General features: G+C 42.7%; 1 protein-coding gene across 3 annotated transcripts in view; it reads right to left on the bottom strand.

Moving 5' to 3' along the window:
- The window catches only part of ATERDJ3A (DNAJ heat shock N-terminal domain-containing protein), a 76197-nt gene that overhangs the window by 28283 nt on the left and 28658 nt on the right, over positions 1 to 19256 (bottom strand). For all 3 annotated transcript variants that reach the window (XM_087400730.1, XM_087400733.1, XM_087400732.1), the window contains exons 3-4: positions 16929 to 17002; positions 9419 to 10104 (exon numbers count right to left, since the gene is read on the bottom strand). In XM_087400730.1, the coding sequence (XP_087256856.1) occupies positions 9419 to 10104; positions 16929 to 17002 (760 nt within the window). The remainder of the gene's footprint in view (positions 1 to 9418; positions 10105 to 16928; positions 17003 to 19256) is intronic.

The raw sequence follows: 19256 nt of genomic DNA, 5'->3' as shown, positions 1-19256 counted from the left end.
AAACTGTAATTTTTCTCTCTCGACAGGATTCACTTCCACTAGGGGTTCACCCTCTCTCTTTCGTACGAAAACAAAGTACGCAGAAATAGCTGATTTATTGACTTGGCAATAGAAACCTCAGATACAACTGGAATTGTCTTGCCTCTTCCTTTGGCCAAAATTTTAAGCTCTTTGTTTCTTTCCATGAAATTGAGTGTTCTTGCCTTGGTGTCCAAATTTACTTCCTTTCTGAAGAACCATGTGTTAGAATTATTATTATATTCTACGCAATGGCCAATGTGTTGTAATAAGTAGGTTAGGGGCACTTTTCCCTCATTGAGGTTTTCCCCCCTAACCACAATCAAATCACTAACTACAGTTTATGGATAGGATAGGGTTTTCTCACTTAGACAAAGCCCCTCACTCTCATTTTGTACTCACTCATTCCATTCAGTTATTCAGTACACTTACGTTTGCTCTCACTCTTGCTCATTGCTCCTCTTCGTCTCGCATGTGGTATCAGAGCAAGCACTTCCTGCCTATCCTCTTATCTCCAGCCTGAGACCTTCAGCTGCCACCCCGTTCGTACAATTCCATAATGTTCCAACGCCACCATCCGTACACCCGTACGGTTCTGTACCAATCCAGCATTGCTTTCCGTACTGCAATCGTGCAGGCTGTCGTACAAGTTTGCACAGTCCATACCAACTCCGGTACCCACCATTCCGTACTGCGGCATCTGTACTTCCGTACTAGACATTCCGTACAACTCTGTCAGTCGTACAGCCATACCTATCAGCACCGCCCATGCGAACTACCATACGCCCTGCATTCCGTACTCCTGCTGCATTAGCGCTGCCATTCCGTACATGTCTAAACGCCGTACAGCCAGTACATTTTGTCCGTACACAGTACAGAATCCATTCTGTGTAGAAACAACTTGTTGTCATGCTCTGTACAACTGTACAGTCCGTACTATATGGATTGTTGCACGTCTTTCGAGCAGGGTGCCTGCATAGAGTATTCTATCAGGGTGCTTGTTTGAAGGGCTTTCTTTGCAGGTGGACCTTGGAAGGAGTTTTTTTGTCAGGCATTTGTGCAGAGAGCCATTGTTTGGCTTGCATTTTGGGAGCACATTTGGGGCTTTTACATTTTTTGTAGAGAATTGCAAAAATTTTGGGCTTTTAGTTGATTTTCCCCTTTTGGATGCAATTTGGCAGTTTGGGAGATTTGCAAGCAGTTCTGGACTCAGTGTGAGTAAATTGCAAACTTTTGCCACTTTTGCAAAATTTTGGGCATTTGCAGAGCATTGTGGTGCATTTCAAGCCTTTGATAGGCTATGACAGTAATTGTCATTGTGGGCAGATTTTCTTTGCCAGACTCTAGTTGTGCGTTTTACATCCCAGGAAGGGATTTTACGTGTCTAGTTTGCTGTGTTTTTTGAGTTTTTGTGGCAAAAATGGCTCAGAACAACCCCAATGAGGTGTTTGGAGTCCTCACACAGGAGGATAAGTTGGATGGCACCAACTACTCCTTGTGGAGTTTTATGGTTCGCAACATCTTGGTTGGCAGACATCTCTGGGATTATGTCAATGGAGATGAGGCAAGGCCAGATTTTGTGGCTACACCAGTCACGCCTACAGCTGGAGGCAGGGATAGAGGTCAAAATGCAGCACAAGTAATTGGAGCAGCTGCTGCTCCAATGGCTCCCACAGCAGAGTAAAAACATTGGGATTCTAGGGATGCACAAGCTCTTTCTATGATTTCCCTTTCTGTCAAGAGGTTCATTATTCCTCACATTCGGTCATGCAAGACCTCAAAGGCAGCTTAGGAAATTTTAGAGAGTATGTTGGTTCACAGAGATGAAACCATTAGAAGGTCAGAAAAATGTCATCTACACAGCAGACAATACATCGAATCCAGTTCGAGGGACAGATGTTATCCCTATGAACAATTTCACTGGTACAAAAGGATTAGTGAAAGATGTGCTCTATGTTTCGAAGCTCAGCAAGAACCTTTTGTCAGTAGGTCAAATGATGGAACACAATTACAAAGTCATCTTCGATGGTGATGAATGCACTATTAGAGATAAATCCAAAAGATGTCAGCTAGTAGCAAAAGGTGTCAAGGAAGGACGCTTATACAGAATGCTAGCTACAGTACCAGATAAGCATGCCATGTCAGCTCAACCACAATAGATGCCACTATCTACAAAATGGCACAAGAGATATGGTCATGTCAATTTCAAGTACTTGTTAGATCTCAGCAATCAGAATATGGCAATTGGATTCTGAAGCTACAGTTTCTTGGAAAAGTTTGTGAAGCATGCTGCTTTAGCAGACAAATGCGAACCAACTTTGTTAGAAGTACCTCTTGTGCATGAGGTATTCTTGATTTGATACATTACTCTCAATTCTCTTCCTAGGTCTTATCTTGGTTTCCGCACCTCGCTGAATTTGTCATTGAGGGGGGAGGGGACAACAATCCTCTCTCTTTTTACAAGTTGGTAGGACTTATGTTGCAAGAAGAGCAAACAAGAAGAAATATAGCAACACGGACTGGCGAGCATGCCATGCTTTCTAAGTTTAAGCCCAAATGAAAAGGGCAGCAAATGCAACATGCCAATCAGCCCGCACATCAGCATAAAGCTGATTCCGGATAGCCCTCTTATAAGGCTAAGGGCGATGCAGATAAGCCTAAAAAGAAGGGTATTTGTCACTACTGCAAGAAGCCAGTTCATTATTTTGGGGAATGCAAGAAGCGCATAGCTAAAGAAAAGAAAAGGGATTCAGGTATGGCTGTATCAGATGCATCAGCCGTTTCGGACGTGACCTAAAAACAGGGACAGAACCCAAAAAAAACGCCGCGTGCCTGCTTCTCTTCGTCACGTTTTTATGCTCACCTGCCTGCTGCTCTCCCCCACGATTTCTTAGCCCGCCTGGTTCTCTCCCAGCCCTACGAGTGGCTGCTCTTTTGGACACCCAGCTTTGGTGAGCACATTTCCTTTCTCTATGCTTCTCTTGCCACAAACATCTTGCTGTTTTTTGGCTGCAACCATTGATTCTTGGCTTTTCCCTTTGAAATTTGATCTATTGCAGCTTGTACAAGTGCTCTTTTTGCTCATGGATATGGCTTCACAAAGCGTTGTCCCTCAGCAAGAGAAGGAGTTCACCCAATCGGATTATTGGTGGAGCCAAGTTGATTTGGTAGGCAATTATGACTCCAAGAAAGGAGGAGCTCGCAAGTTTAGATGCAGATGGTGTGGATTGGAGTGAGGAGGGAACCCTGATAGGGTCAAATGTCATCTTCTTGGCATTAAGGATGGGGGGATTGGGCTATGCTCCGTAATCTCACCACAACAGAAAGAAAGGCTGCAAAGAGAGGTTGAAGTATTGCCCACTACAAAAAGGGCAAAGACAATGGCTTCCACTGGTGTTAGAGCTTCTTCAAGTGCTCATGCAGCACGTGTTTAGTAGGCCACTGCATTTCAGAGTCCTCTTCCCTCTGCTACTATGGCTTCTTCTTCTGCGAGTGCACATGGAGCTCCTGCTGATATTCCTGCTACATCTCGGTCTACTTCACATAGGCAGGGCAGTCTTTACACATCATGGCATCCGCAAAGGAAGGCACAAGTAGATGCAGCTGTGGCCCGATTTTTTTACTCCAATGGGATTAGCTTCAATGTTGCTAGATCACCCTACTTCAAAGAGATGGTGTCAGAAATCAAAACATTTGGATCCACATATACCCCTCCCAAATTTGATGCTTTGAGAGGCAAGCTTCTAGAGGATGAGGTGGTGGCAGTTAAGCAAGCTACTGAACCTGTGAAAGAGAAATGGGTAAAGTATGGGGTAAGTTTGGTTGCAGATGGATGGAGTGATGTGCGAAGTCACTCACTAGAGGGTATCCTTGCATATTGTAGGGGCTCTGCACTCTACATACACTCCATAGAGTGTGGAGTGCAACAAAAAACAGCACCTATATTGATGCAAATGTGGGCATATGTAGTGGAATATGTGGGGCCGTCTAATGTTTTGCAACTTGTTTCAGATGGGGAAAATACCAATAAGGCAGCAGGTGCATTATTGGAGCATGGGTCAAGAATGTTATTGACAATGGAAAAGAGGTGGTTAACTTCATCACACGACATAATTTTTCTCTTGCTTTGTACTGTAAATTTGCCAACAAGGAGCTTTTGAAGTATGCAGAGACAAGATTTGCATACAACTTTTTGATGCTTCGCAGGCTCCTTGAAATGAGACCTGCACTGAAACAAGTTGTGGCAAGCCCAAAGTGGGATGCATGGTCCACTTCTAGGCAGGCTCTTGGAATTTATTGTTATGACTTGTGCATAGGCAGTGATGAATTTTGGGCTGATGCATCTCACATTGTTGATCTATGTGTGCCTATTGTGAAGCTGCTTAACCGAGCTGATGGAGATATGCCTTTTCTTGGTAAGGTGTATGAGAGGATTGATCGGATGATTGAGAAAATCAGAAAAATAGAAAAGGATCCCCAAAGGTTGAGAGAATTGGAAGAGTTGGCTGTGAGCAGATGGAATCAATATTACTCTCCCATGCATGCAGCTGCCTTTGTGTTGGACCCAGAGTTTCAACACAAGGCAAGTGCACAACAGAGTCATGCAGAGGTTGTTCGTGGTTGGAACCTCACTCTTCAGAAGATGGTGCCAACTCCTGATGGACGGCGGAGGATAAAAGACCAGCTTGCCAATTATCGCAATAAGGAAGGCATGTATGGATGGCTAGATGCACAGCATGATAGGTAATATTAACTCATTTCAATTTTCAGATTTTAGGAACTTGTAATTTGTTATTTAATACAAAATTAGAAATCTGAAATTTATGAGTTTTGGAATTTCAGATTTCGAGTTGGGGCTGTTACATGGTGGGAGGATTATGAAGCTGATTCCCCCGAGTTGCAAAAGCTTGCCATCCACATTCTAAGCCAAGCTTGCACCTCCTCTTCTTGTGAGCGTTTGTGGAGTAGCTTTGCCCATATCCACACAAAGAAGAAAAATCGTCTGCGAACGCAACGGGCCAATGATCTTGTCTTTGTTAATGCAAACTTGCGTTTGCTTAACAAGATGAGACACGAGTATACGCATGACAAATATATTGGATTTCATAGCCCACATGATGCCCACTCACCTAATGATGATGATTTGTCAGTAGAGGAGAATGATGAGGAGGAGGAGGAGGAGGCAAAGGAGGATGAGGATGAGCTTATTATTTGATCATATCATCCTCGATGTAGCCTTTTTTGGGTTTCAGCTTTCTTTTTGTTACTATGACATTTGGACTTAGAAAGCTGAATTACCATTTATGAATCATGATTGGTTTCTTAAATATCATGAATCATGAATCATTTTTCCATTTTGTAACTTGTTATAGGATTTATAAAGTACCCCACCTTGCATAATTGAAATTTGCATTGTGTGATTGGTTGAACAATGAAACTTGAATCTTCAAAGTTACAATCAATATTAATGGTACTAGGTAGAGCTATAGCTTATTGTGCACTTTTTTTGAAGGTAGAGCACTCTAAATGTGTGTATGCATTACTCTAAACCCCCTTTTGTAAACCCCCTTGATGACATGGTGTTTTCCCATTTCACCCCCTCTCAAAAATCCCGAAACGTTTCCGTTTCCGTTTCCCGTTTCCGTTTCCCCTAACTATGCAAACAACCTCCTGAATTTGAACTTTCTGGCAATGCACTTCAAGTTTGCAAGCTTAATAAAGCTTATATGGGCTGAAACAAGCCCCACATACATGGTATGCCAAGATTGATGCATTCCTAGCAAGTAAGAGGTTACATAATAGTCCCACGGAAAGCACCCTCTACATCAAGAAGGATGGGGGGGATATTTTGGTCATCATTCTTTATGTAGATGACATGCTGCTCACAGGGTCAAATGAGGAAATAAGTACAGATTTCAAAGCTGAGTTGAAAGCTGAATTTGACAGCTGAATTTGACATGACAAATTTGGGCATGTTAAATTTCTATTTGGGGATCCAGTTCATACAAGACAAGCGTGGCATCGTTATGTCTCAATCCAAGTATGTGCAAAAGCTCTTAGATAGGTTCAACATGCATGATTGTAAGCCTCCCATGTCACACTTTACAGCCAGGCTGTTGGATGCCTCACTATTTGTGCAATACTAGGCCCGATATTCAGTATGCAATATCTCAGGTGAGCAGATATATGCACAGCCCAAAGACTTCACATTGGCAGGCTGTAAAACACATCTTCCGTTATTTACAAGGTACAAAGTCTTATGACTTGATGTTTCCCAAGGGGGGTGACTTGCAGATGCATGCTTACAATGATTCAGATTGGGCTGGCGACTACAATACCAGGCAGTCCACTAGTGGTAATTGTTTCTTTTTGGGCAAAGCTTGCATTTCTTGGCTGAGCAAGAAGCAATCTACAAAGGCTACTTCCTCATGTGAAGCTGAGTACAGGGCAGCTTTCACAGCAACAGTTGAATGTGTTTGGCTCCGTCGTTTGTTTGCTGATCTCTGTCTCTTATTAGAGGGTCCTTCTCCAATTCTCACTAATAGTCAGAGTGCTATAGCAATGGCAAAGAATCCTGTGTTTCATGCTCGCACAAAGCACATTGAGGTTCATTATGATTATGTCAGAGAGAACTTGCTCTTGGTTGTATGGTTCAACCACTAGTCCGGGGTATGGGCCAAAATACTAAAATTTATACAAAGGATTTCGCCCCGTTTGGCCGCTTCAAGCTCGCTTGCTATCCCACGCAACTATCATGCGCCTGACTGAGGCGGTTCGAAGTCTCTGGACCATCGCCACCAAGGAAAGTAGCAAAGCCGCACTTTGATACCACTGGAACCAAACCTTAAGATACTTGAAAATAATTTAGCAATAAAATTGCTGCTATTATGACACTTTTGAGCAATTTGCATCACAGAAAAAGCTTCTATACCAAATTGCAATAGTGTTGGGCACTCCAGAATCAATTCATAGCAGCAGCTCTGGGTGCTCTGGAGTCAATTTGCAATTAGTACACATGGCTGAAACAGGAATCGCAGTAGTGTCTCTCTCTCTCTAGTCACTCACACGTGCAGATGATACAAGATCTTAGAGCTTGAGTAAATCGCAATTCAGCTGGGAGCAGAGATAGTTGATTCGCAGCAATAGATAGAACTCTAGAAGTGGGGGAGAGAAGACAAAACACCACACTAGGGCCTTTCTTTTATAAACTTGGGCTAGCCAAAAGCTAGGGCCTTCTTTCTAAAAGCTACTTTTACATAAAAGCCAAGCTTTTAGGCTTTTCTTCCTAAATTGGAGGCTTTAGGCGCCTTATTAGTCTTGTGGCCCCTCTTTTTAAAGACGCACCCTCTTCTCCTTGCTTTAGAACCTTGTGAGACCTGCTTTTTGTGCTTTTTTTCCCAATCTTGGGTCCTTTTTGCACTCTCTTGGGTCCTACACATTGTACAAACAAATTCCAACACTTTAACCCATTAGAGGTTAGCAAAATGCATGCATTCGGCTAATCGTAGTCCCTTGTGGGCGTCCCACAGTTCTCTTTTACCAATGCAAAGCAAAAGTAAAACAATAAAACTTGTTCTTAATAACCAAAGTCAACATTCTTTGACCGAAGTCAATTTATAATAAAGATTACACTTTATTTCTTGAAAGAAGTACCAAATGGTGACACACATAGTCCAAGAGCCCCACAGAATGTCTTGTGAAGACTTAGAAGGACACAATAAGCAGGATTTTCTAAAAGCATTTTTCTATTTAGAATGGCATTTTAAACTTTCCTTCACTATTAATTGAACCAAGGTGGTATTATTTCTTCAACGTTTTTTGTCCTATTTTGGGGTCATTTCTCCAAATGGTAGGCATTAATCCTTCAAACCAAAACCTCCATCTTAAGTTCCAAACATAGATGGCAAAATATAATATCTAAGATAAAGAGTGTCATTCAATCCCTACATATTAAGGGTTGGATATTGGCCAAAATGAGTCCTCAAGCACTAAGGTTCCTTGTTGGCACAAAACATATCTATGTCCCTTAAGTATGTGTCCGTTTACCAATGAGAACTTGGGGGAACATTCCCATTTGAGTGTATAGTCGAGTCTAACAAATCCTTCAAATGGGTAGGCCTGCAGGTTAGCTTGGTCATCACCAAAGCTCAAGAGCTGATCATAAGCTCATAAACAATGCAACAATGCAGCTCTTTAACAAGCTCTACATATCACGTGAGTTAAAGCAAGCGGAGTGACCTTTCCCCTTGCTCATCCATGTTCCCATACATGCACATTTTCCCCTTTTTGGGTGATTGTTCTTGTGCCTAATCAGGTTGAGCTAAGTCAATAGCTGACTTCTTGCCAAGGTTGCAAGACTATTTTTTAGGGGCAGACGAAGTTGCATTTGTTAATGCCCAACTAGATAAAGCAATTTAAGTGGTCAAAAGAGAGGTTTTACCATCCGAGGGAAGGTTGGGTATCAAAACTACACCATGTCAGATACACAACAGCTGCAGCTATCACCTGCATGAGCATGTCCTCAAAAAAATACCTCCTCATGTAAAAATCAAATAATCATAACGGAGTTTCGAGGCATAACCTCACCTATCTATGTATTATCCAAGAACCTGCATGAGAGAATCTAGAGACGTTTGGAAGGCGTAAAAGTGATTCTTGATTGAGTTCAATGCAATCCTAGTCTTTTGAGAATTGGAGGTGAATTCTAAAAAATATTAGGTTAGACAATGGGCCTTCCTGAGCTATGTGAAAAAGAGGTACAACAAAAAAAGATTATAGAAAAAGGATTCGAAAAATGTATAACTGATCGATTGAGTTCACTGAAGCGACCTCAAAAAGTGTGGCGGTGACGTTTTCCTGACTACTGTCAAACTACTCAAGGTAGATAAACTTACACATGGAGAGTGGTAAAAAGAAATAAAGAAAAGAAGAGGATATAATGTGGTTTGAGCCAAGGCAAGCTTATTCCTTAAGAGTTAGGTTGGAACAATTTAACAAGATTTAGACATGCAAGGCTCTTGAGGCTTAAATACATTTAAGAGAAATAGGACTTTTCTGGATACAGCAGTGCCTTAGGATTGTTCTCGAATTTAGGACTGTGTGTTAGAACTAGGCCATTTAAGGCTGTAATACAAGTGTGGGCCTCATTGGTGTGACCTTTAAACGCTTTTCCCGGGGCAGGACCTGAATGCCAAGGTTGTGTGGCTTCAAAGCTCATCAGCTATGGGAAAAGAGAGCCTTAAGAAAGAGGCAAGGCTCTGTTTTCCTTTTTGTATATAATAGTGCACAGTTGTTCTTTGTATTGAAAGTGAAAAACAAAGGAAAATAAACAAAGAATATTTCTTGTTGGAATTGTGTAGGAAAAAAATACATATATTTCTTCTTAAACTTTTGACTGGACCTTGATACTGCCACGAAGGCATGTAGCTGTTTGCTCCAATAATTGTATCTTTTCTTGAGACCCCATATAGGCATCAGTGAAAAACAAAATTGCCCAAGTGTACAGCTGTTCTAGCACTTTCTTTTTGAAATTCTTGTAATTAAGCTGCTCAGCAACAATACTAGATTGGGCAGACTGCTCATGATTAGAATTGCTGCTGCTTCCCTTTTTGTTTCCAGTGCCACTGCTGTAACCTGTAAAATCTTGCCTTTGGCCTTGATTGCCCCTTGTGTTTCCAGTGCCACTGCTGTAGCCTGTAAAATGTTGCCTTCGGCCCTGATCACCTCTTGCTGAACCAAAAAAGATATCAAAGATATTTCCGAAGATGTTTGAATCCCCCCCAAAGCTAAAAGACGATGATTGGTCTGGCTTTCCCGGGCGACTTCCAGAAGGAAAGTTAAAAAAACCTCCTTGTGTATAGGAAGCTCCCCCATCTCCAAATCCATGGGCATGTTTTTCAAACCTGTACCTAGTATTGTCATTTGTGAAATGGGTCCATCCCTGAGAGTTTCTATGTCCACCCATGTCATGAGAGCCACTGTACCAACCACTGGTTCCACCACCCTGCGACCCCTGAGCACGTCCCTGCTCGTCTCCAAATAGGTCATAATTCTTTCGTTTTTCCTCATCTGACAAAACTTCATATGCTGCCACATACAACACAACGAGGCATGTTAAAGCAGCAACTGCATCCTCACAACCTGTCTAGAAAGCCAGCATCATATAGGGGGGAAAAATGTCCTTGAGTGTGCAAAGCTTTAGCAACGCTCACAAGACTATCCTCTTGATATTCACAAATAGAACTAACAAAAAAGAAGAGATATATTTCTTGCTAACTATAATGTACTTGACACCTCAGCAGAAACACAGAGAAACAATTTTTAAAAACCCCCAAAATAAACTTCCGCTGACCAAATTTGGGAGAGCAAGAGGTATATTTTCTCATGAGTTATGATACTATGAGCAGAACTTATTATCTGGATACTCGTGATTTAAAATTTGAGGAAAAGATTCAGGCTGTGTAGGTAAAGGAAATATTGCAATAAAATCTTCTCTTCTATGATGGGTATGTAATGTGAAAGATACTATGATCTTGGAAAATACTCTGACAGAAAATGACTCCGAGCACTCACATATGTTTCCAAAAACAAAGCATTATATGCAATATTCGTGAGATTCAAAGTATAATTCTGGAATCACCAGAATTTCTATGTGCTAGAGTAAGATAAATGCCACAATTTTGAAATACTTGATGCATGAAGGTACACTTGACGGAAGGGAAGCCTCTACATGCATACAACGCGTGGAGTGCAAGAGCAGAAACTTTTTTGCCGTCATCCAACCTCTCCAACCCGTTCTCTGTGTTATAACTTTGGGATTGGCCGCTGACCCCAGGAATTAGGGAGCTGTGTGGGGGAAATGAAGTAATTCATGAAAGTCAAATAATGGCCGACGGAGCAAAAAGATGAAGCCCCGTGCAACAACGAAACCCTCTGCTCTCTTCAATGGCAAAATAGTCAACCAGCTCCTACCAACAAAACCCTCTGCTCTCTTCAATGGCAACATAGTCAACCAGCTAAACGTGGAGCTGTCCATCCTCTTCACCGTTGACCTCTGCTCCAACCCACCATTTGCTCCTTCTGCCTGACATTCTCTTGGAGCTGCTGCCCGCAAGTTGGTGCCCGTATTCTGCCCGCCATTTCTTCCTCTCCTACATCTCCATTGTGCCCGCCTTTTTTTTTTTCCCTTTTGCCCGCCATTTCTCCCATTTCTTCCTCAGCCCTCCATTTCTCCCTCAACTCGCTTGTGCCCTTCATTCTATCCATCACTCTTCCCTCTCCTAGCTGCCAGCTTTATGGGTTCACTTTCCACCAACTCTTTCCTTGAGGACAAATTCAAGGGGGACGGATTTCCCACATGGCAAACAAAAGTGCAACTCCTTCTCATCAAGGAGAATGTCTGGGATGCCATCGAAGATGATGAAGCACTTGAGGCATCAACGGAGCTTCAAACACGAAAGATTTGGAAGCAACACGATTCGAGGGCCATCGCAATCATCGGGCTTTGCCTAGATGATTCATTGATTCATCACATCGACTTCAAGTCCAAGGCAAAGGAGATTTGGGCATGCCTTGAGAATATATTTGGTAACAAGATCACCACCTCCAAGGTATTTCTGAAAATGCAATTTTATAAGCTGAAAATGGAAGAGTCTGTGCGCATATAGCAAAAATTCAATCTTTAGTCCAACAACTCTTCAATTTGAAGCGTTGCCCGGATGACGAGGAAATGCTTGTCTTGATGACAAGTATGAAAGGGATTTCTCGCTTTGAGAATGCCCTTGAAGTGCTTCGCTTGAAGTGCTTCGCATTGCATTGACTACATTCAAAGATATGGTGTCTCTTTTGCTTGCAGAGGATCGCAACAAAGAATCTCCATCCTATTCAAAAGATACTACACAGGCACTTGCCTCCACCAGCAAATGGAGACCTGGGTCATCGACTCCACTAGCACGAGGAAAGACATTCAAGCCATTCAAGTGCACTTACTACAACAAGTTTGGTCATACGGAGGACAGGTGTTACCAGAAGCTATCTCAACAACAATCGAAGGACCATGCCAGTTGGGTGGCATCCGCCACTAGTGATGATGCAGACAAAGATGACCGCCGACACAGGATCATGCTCTTACAGTCTGTCTCCCGCATCTAGAGGATGATGGAGATCATGATTTTGCTTTCTAAAGCATAATATATTTTGGTTACTCTGCCCTGGGGATGTTTCCCAAAAATGAATGCAATAAATCATGTGTGTTGAGTCAATCAAGGTCCTCTGCCTTGGATAGTCCTCCTAAAATGATGTATTTCTTTTATATTTTTGGTGTGTGGCTCCATGTTTCTCATTAGTCTTTGGAGCCAGAGGGGATGTACTGTGGAAGCCATGTGTTTTTGGCTTTGATAGGTTTATTTGTTGGTGCATTGGCCTCCTAGATCTCTGAGTTGATCATGCATCCATGCATGATGAGCCTCTGAGCCATGCTAGATGAGATTTCTATGTTATGCTCACTAGCCTCTGAGCCATGCTCACTTGCCTCTGAGATTGTGTGGGAGCAATGTCTAGTTCTAAACCAGCATGCACAGTTTTGATGACCATCATTATCATGTTCTGTTCTTGGTTCCATTCTAGTAATCCCTCACCTTTCATCCATGGGGGGGTGTTAGGAAATGGAGTCAATTTGAGTGACTTTTAGTGTGTTCTAGAGTAGTACTATACTACTTTATATCCTAGAGTGCCATGTGTCACCATGGGACTTATCCCATACACATTTGACACTTGAGTGTGTGTGCCTATCCTATAAAGGCATTGTACTTTCATTGTCATTTTCATCAAGCCTCATGCCTTTCTTGATCATGTAAGTACTTTGCTTAGTTGTATATTTCTTTCTCGCATTATTTCATTTCCATTATGCTTTCCTAGTCTTGCTTTTCCTTTCCTTTCCATTCCATTCCATGTCTTGCATCTTCACGAACTACGATAGGTTAGCGATACGCAAGGAGCTCTAGAAGAAACATACGCAAGGAGCTTTGGAAGGGACATACAAGGCAATGAAAGAACTGAATTCTGAGAATGAAAAACTCAGAAAAGATTTGGCATCCTTGCAAGCCACCATGCAAGGTGAGCACACTGAATTTACACAGAAAATCACCAAAGGGGAATCTCACATGTGAGCAGCTTGGAGCATGGGCAAGGCTGATACACCAACAAGGCCACTAGTAGTGAAACTCCGGACCACGATGTATAGGTCCACCATCATGAGCATGAGGGCAACTCTAAAAGGAACTAAGATTTACTTAGACAATGAGCTCACACTCCTACAGCAGAAGCATCGGAGGGAGGGAATGGTACGCGTGCAGCCCAACAAGCAGGGATATGGGCTGCATATAGAGATGGGGAAGTGACATCCAAGCACAAAATAGGTTGTTGATGGCAGTGTGGAATTGCAATGGCACTCCCTGGTCTGACCCAAGGGGTTTCTTAGAGACCTACACCAACAAAGACATGATCTACACTGAGACACAAGAGAGATCAAAGAGGGGCCTGCCCACAATGACAGGATACACTTGGGAGTCAGCCTATAGGAGAGAGATGAGGAGAGATAGCGGGATACAAGGCTCTGGAGGAGTAGCATTTCCTTCAAATAACATCTGAGACTGCTTACATCGGTGATACAGAGAGAGGAGCATGCACAACATATGTAGATACAAGTCCAGCTATTGGATGCACAGCCAATCTTCATTGTAGTGTATTATTTCCCTCCAAATACATCATCCTACGTGCATGAGGTCACTATAGGGACATAACCCATATGAGACAATATATAATGACATCACAGAGTTCTCCGCATAGGGAGACATCCTTCTCCTTGGTGACTTCAATGCACGCATTGGAGAGAGAGAGGTGGGCTTGTTAGATATTGCATCTGAATCCCTCATAGTACCAAAACTACATCCAACAAAGCTTGGGATAGTGAGGCGTTGGGTAGATGCACCACATGTAACACGAGATGGGCGACATCTACTTGAGTTGGCGGCTGTCCATGACTTGATTATATATAACAGCCACCAGAAATGACCATCATCTGACGTGATCACTTGTTTCCCACATGGTGGGGGACAAGCACAGTGGACTATCCCCTAGCCATTGTATCACGGATACACATATTTATTAAGCCTCCTTCCCCACTTGGCCCCACCCACTTATACCTAGCTTTTAGCGTCTCGGCTACTACTCGCCAGTCATAGGGAGATCCCCTCCCACACCAACCCGTGTCCAAATCCATTTTGATCGTGCTGTTGATCTAGTTTACGTGAGTCACTTGGCCCTTGAGCTTCTGGGAAGCAGACCTCACTCGGGCCTCAGACACCCTTGTCTCACTTGTACAGGACACTACTACTAGATTGTTCCCCAGGACTCGATCTGCAGCACATGTCCCAGCTTGGAAGATGCCTCAAAACTCTTAGTTCGATGACGAGTGCAGAGACATGAGATCTCACCTCACACAAGAGCGAGACTTGGGCCATGTGACGACACCTGAGCCGCCAACGGATCTCACGCCAACAAGAGGCGAGCTTTCCTCACACAGGATGGATGAGGTGATCCGATCATTTCGAGGGGGAGATCCTACCATTGGGTAGGGGCTTCTATCTGAGGGGAAGCCGCCTCTTCCCATCACATTTCGCGCATGGGCAGCTCCGATTTTAGGCGTTCAACCACACTGTATGCCACGGCTTCCCACCTGCTTAGAATACTACCGCCATTGTGCCAATACACAAAGGGGATCTCATGCACACTAGGAACTGCCGCACTCTTATGATTGGCCACACTTTGTGGCATGACCCCAATGCTCTTGAAATCCGGACCTGCAAAACAAGCACAAAAAAAACAACCGTAGAAACAACAAGGCTAGCTCACCATGACGTCCGTGCGGAAAAGACTCGAGAAACTAGGACGTCCCCTCCAAGCCACAACCTAAGTGACTAGCACATCTCCCAACCAGCCTGGCGTCCATGGCCTTGGATCAGCTGCTGGGTCTTGGATTATGCTAGGAAGCAAGCAATTGTCTGCAACACAATCCAAGATCCAGGCCAACAAGGAAGAGCTTAGCTTGTTCTAATTTTGAGCCCCTAAAAATGGAACCCTTAGACTCCTTATATAGGCTCGAGCCCAATGCGCTCAAAATAGCAGAAACCATAATTTGAACCCTAATCCATATGTGCCCTTGCAACTCAACCCGAGAATCGGCTGCCTAGTCCCAAGCCTCTACAGGCTTCCTGAGCTAGTCTTCAAGTCTCTCCTAGTGTGCTAATCCAAAGATAAGTTTGGCACGACATAATGTATCGGGGACCCAATAGAATGTGTGTGCTTAATACTTATTGACCCAAAGCTGTTAGCTCATAACATCCTTTTCAAGCAACAAGATTCCACAAGGATTTTTATTATTAGCACAAAGCTTCAAGGTAGTCTCTTCAAATCTCTTTAGCTTCCAATTTGCTAGTGTGTTGCCAATCAAAAAATTCTATCATGAAACTATACACAGATAGAACATGAAACGATAGATACTGCCTCACAAAATGTATTATCTTACTCTGCATCATTACTGATCCCACATGCCCTCCCTCATAGATGTTATATCAATATATATCTCGCTTAAAATATCTCCCACATAAGGGGTGCATTGTGTTTGTTCTTTTGGCTCATCCACATAATGGTGAGATCCACATGAACAAAAAGCTTTTTCTTATTGTATAATAACATTACCCTTCCACCACACCAACCAACCTTCCAGAAGCCGGTGTTCTTCTCCCCTCAATTCCAGATGGGATTCCCCACTTCTTAGGTTTCACTAAGACAATGCATGTGCCAATCTCAGAGGTCCTCACTAGGACTCATTCTCAACATGATATGGGGCATCTATCATGGTTAAAACGTTAAAGTCACTTTCTAACCTATATGGTATATTAGAATAGATATTGTTGTCAATATGCTTCCATATTTGAACCCAAGCTCCAACCTCATCATCGCCCCAAAGGTCATACATCCATGCCATCGTTACACCAATTCACACACAAAATATACAGAAAAACACAACAGACACTGTAGCCACTGCTTTTATATGGGAAGATGCTCCTCGTTCCTTCAAGTGACTTATGATTGCATCACTACATTTTAAGAGGTCTATACTTGCTAAAGTCTAACATATACAAGCTCAAGGACTTCGGGTTCTTGTCAAAAAAAAAATCCAGGACGTATTACTGATCTAATGAATGTACCAAAATTCTCCCATTGTACTGCTTGCCTTTTCCTTCAGCTAGCTCCATGTCTTTTACCATTCCTTGGGTGGAGACTCTTCAGCATCCCATTGGGACTCATAACAAGATGTCTACACAATGTAGTGTTATCGAGACATACCTAATAGACCACTCAACTAAAGGGCAGCCACATGTTTAATGAACCACTTGAGAATGCTACCGTGTACCAAACAAAATGACACAAAACTGACAATCAACTGTTATAATCATTCCAATACAAGTCTACCCTATTCATCCATAAAAACAGCATTTACATACTACAATGTGGGATGCTGTTCATTATAGTCAGGAAATTTTACTTTGAAAGCCAATGATACTTTTGGATACTTGGCGGGTGACATTTTCATTGCAATACAATTGGCCTTGAAAACTGAAAATAACATCACCTGTCCTGAAGGAAAATGCACAAAATTCACCTTATATTCAGACAATGAAAGATCAAGATAGGAGGACAAGGATCAAGCTCCAAACAACCATGCTGATATATTAGCCATGAAAATTGAGTAAAACCATAACCCAAAGGCTTTGCATCACATTACATATAGCAAAGGCAAAGGCAGCATGCAGAGAGGACAACAAAAGAGACATGAGTAAAGACTATACCATTGTTTATTTCTGCAAACTTATTTTGGGCGCTCTTTGAGGGATTTTTGTCAGGATGGTACTGTAAAGATAATCTGCCCACCAAAGCAGCCAAGCACATCAAAGTCAACCCTAAGTAGCATTATGATTTAGTATATTTTTTTAAATAAAATACATGTGATTATTATTTTTGGGGAAAAGAAATAAGCACACCAGTCTTGGGCAACTAGTATAAAAGATGCCTTAATGATCAACATCCTGCAAAATCCATAACTGCTCTAATACTTGTATAGATTTGTTAGCTAATCAGGGAACACTGTTTCTTGTAAAAGATGATCTAACTATACAACACATTAGAGACACTACAGGTAAATTGTGACTGAAATCTGACACAAGCAAAGCCAAGATGGAAAACTTGACATAGAGAGTGAGGATCATTGGCTCTTGTGATCGCACCTAGTATAAGATTGAAGTAGCTTCTATTGTCCCTTACAAGAGGTTTTCGGAGACTTGCCCTGCTGTTACAAGAGGTTTTCGGAGACTTGCCCTGCTGTTAGAAAACTGATCCATCTTTATTGATCAAAGCACAGAGCTCTTAGAAAACTGACACTACTATTACAAGCTCATTCGTAGAGCACAACAGCTCTCCAATCCATTATCTCAAAGTCTTTGTTACAGAAGTACAAGGACTCTTACATAGAAGAAACCTTCTACAATAGAGAACAAGCTCTCGGGCCTAATGTTGTGCAGAGTGAGAAGAGAGAGGAATACAGAGATTGTGAGAGAAGCTCAGACAGAGAGTGTGCTGAAATCTGCAGGTAGTGTGTAATAATTGAGCGCAGGATAGGAGAAGCAGAGGTTGAATTTGCTTGAATGAGGTTTCATTGGTATCACTCCGAGTGAAGTTTGGCTTTTTTGCTTGCTTCCCAAACTAGCTTGCCGAACGTGGCCCATGAAGCTATTTTTTAGCAGTGGGATTTTTACCCTTCTCTTGCCCTTCAGCTCCTTGCCTAGGCCCATGGAATCAATACACTGGATTAGCCCTTTTTACAATTCTAATCAATGAGAGGCTAAAGGTATTCACAGGTCTAGAAAATTCAGGTCCCAGTGATCAAACCAGATTTATTTATCGAATGGCTTGTTTCCAAGCTCCATTGATTGTTAGAAGTAGTCTTTGGAATTCATATAAAATATGCCAAGAGGAGCCAATGGGTATAGTGGATTTCTGTTGAAAATGTAGGCCATTCTATGGGCTATCCATAGGTGCCACTTATTCCTTCGTATGTGCCTTGTAGGCCTACTTACAGTTAGTTAGGACTGTTGGTACAATTAGTTCATGTACCACCTAGTTTAGTTAAGATACTTAGTCCAGTTAGGGCATTTAGCCCTAGGGTTTTGTCATATTGGCTCCCTCTTGAGACACCATTCATTGTAGCAGCATTTTCAATACAGCAGCTCGTTTTTGGCTTTCTCCCTCTCATTTATGAGCTTCCATTGCCTGCCAAAGCCAACAGTGGTATCAAAGCAGGTCAGGGTTCCATCCTCTAGCCATTTCCAGCTTCTCCAAGCTGTTGGTGACCTGTTCCAACCTCATTTCAGCTCATTTACTTGCTGGTGGGCACATTTCCCAAGGCATTGATGCCAGCCTTTTCATCATGGGAAAACATCTTTTTCGAGTTGTTGCTGCATTTTTTGGCTCTTTTTCTGCCCTGGTGAAGCCATTTAAGTCTGTACGAAAGTCCGTACACTCTGTACGGACTGTAGGCCTCGCACGTGTGAGCTGTACAGCCTCATTAATTGCTGTATGAACTGACTGATGCATTTAAGATGCTGTACGGACTGCTGTCATGTCATAAATAGCTGTACGAACTGTGTATGGAGGCATTCAAGACTGTATAGTCACATTTATTGCAGGACAGTTCACACGTGTGGTCCGCACACTTTGTACGGGACCTGTGCAGCAGCATTTATTGCAGGTACGGACCGGTTGTATGCGCATTGAATGTTGTACGTACTGTCTTGAAGTGTGTGCCATCCATTTGAAGCTGTTTCTCTGCATTTCTCTTCAGTTCAGAGCAATTTGGTGCTGCCTCGTGAAGCATGCCAGCTATTGGAGTACATACATCAGCCAACTTTGGCATTTGGAGCTTGCTACAGCATTTTGGGGTGACTATTTCCACCGACTTTGGAGTTTGGGCCTTGCTGCTACACTTTGGAGCATTGAAGGTCACCAGTTTTAGCATTTGGGACTGGTTCTTGCACTCTTGAAGCCACATATTTGCTGTCCACTCAGCATCTTATTTGGGACACCAAGATATTTGTGCAATTGAAAACCTTAGAGGCTTGTGC

The sequence above is a fragment of the Dipteris shenzhenensis genome, chromosome 29 (assembly GCF_047967505.1).
Source record: "Dipteris shenzhenensis isolate YYH24624 ecotype China chromosome 29, Dip_SZ_1.0, whole genome shotgun sequence".
Taxonomy (NCBI): domain Eukaryota; kingdom Viridiplantae; phylum Streptophyta; class Polypodiopsida; order Gleicheniales; family Dipteridaceae; genus Dipteris; species Dipteris shenzhenensis.
The sequence above is the reverse complement of the archived record's forward strand: the minus strand, read 5'-3'. Positions and strand labels throughout refer to the sequence as shown.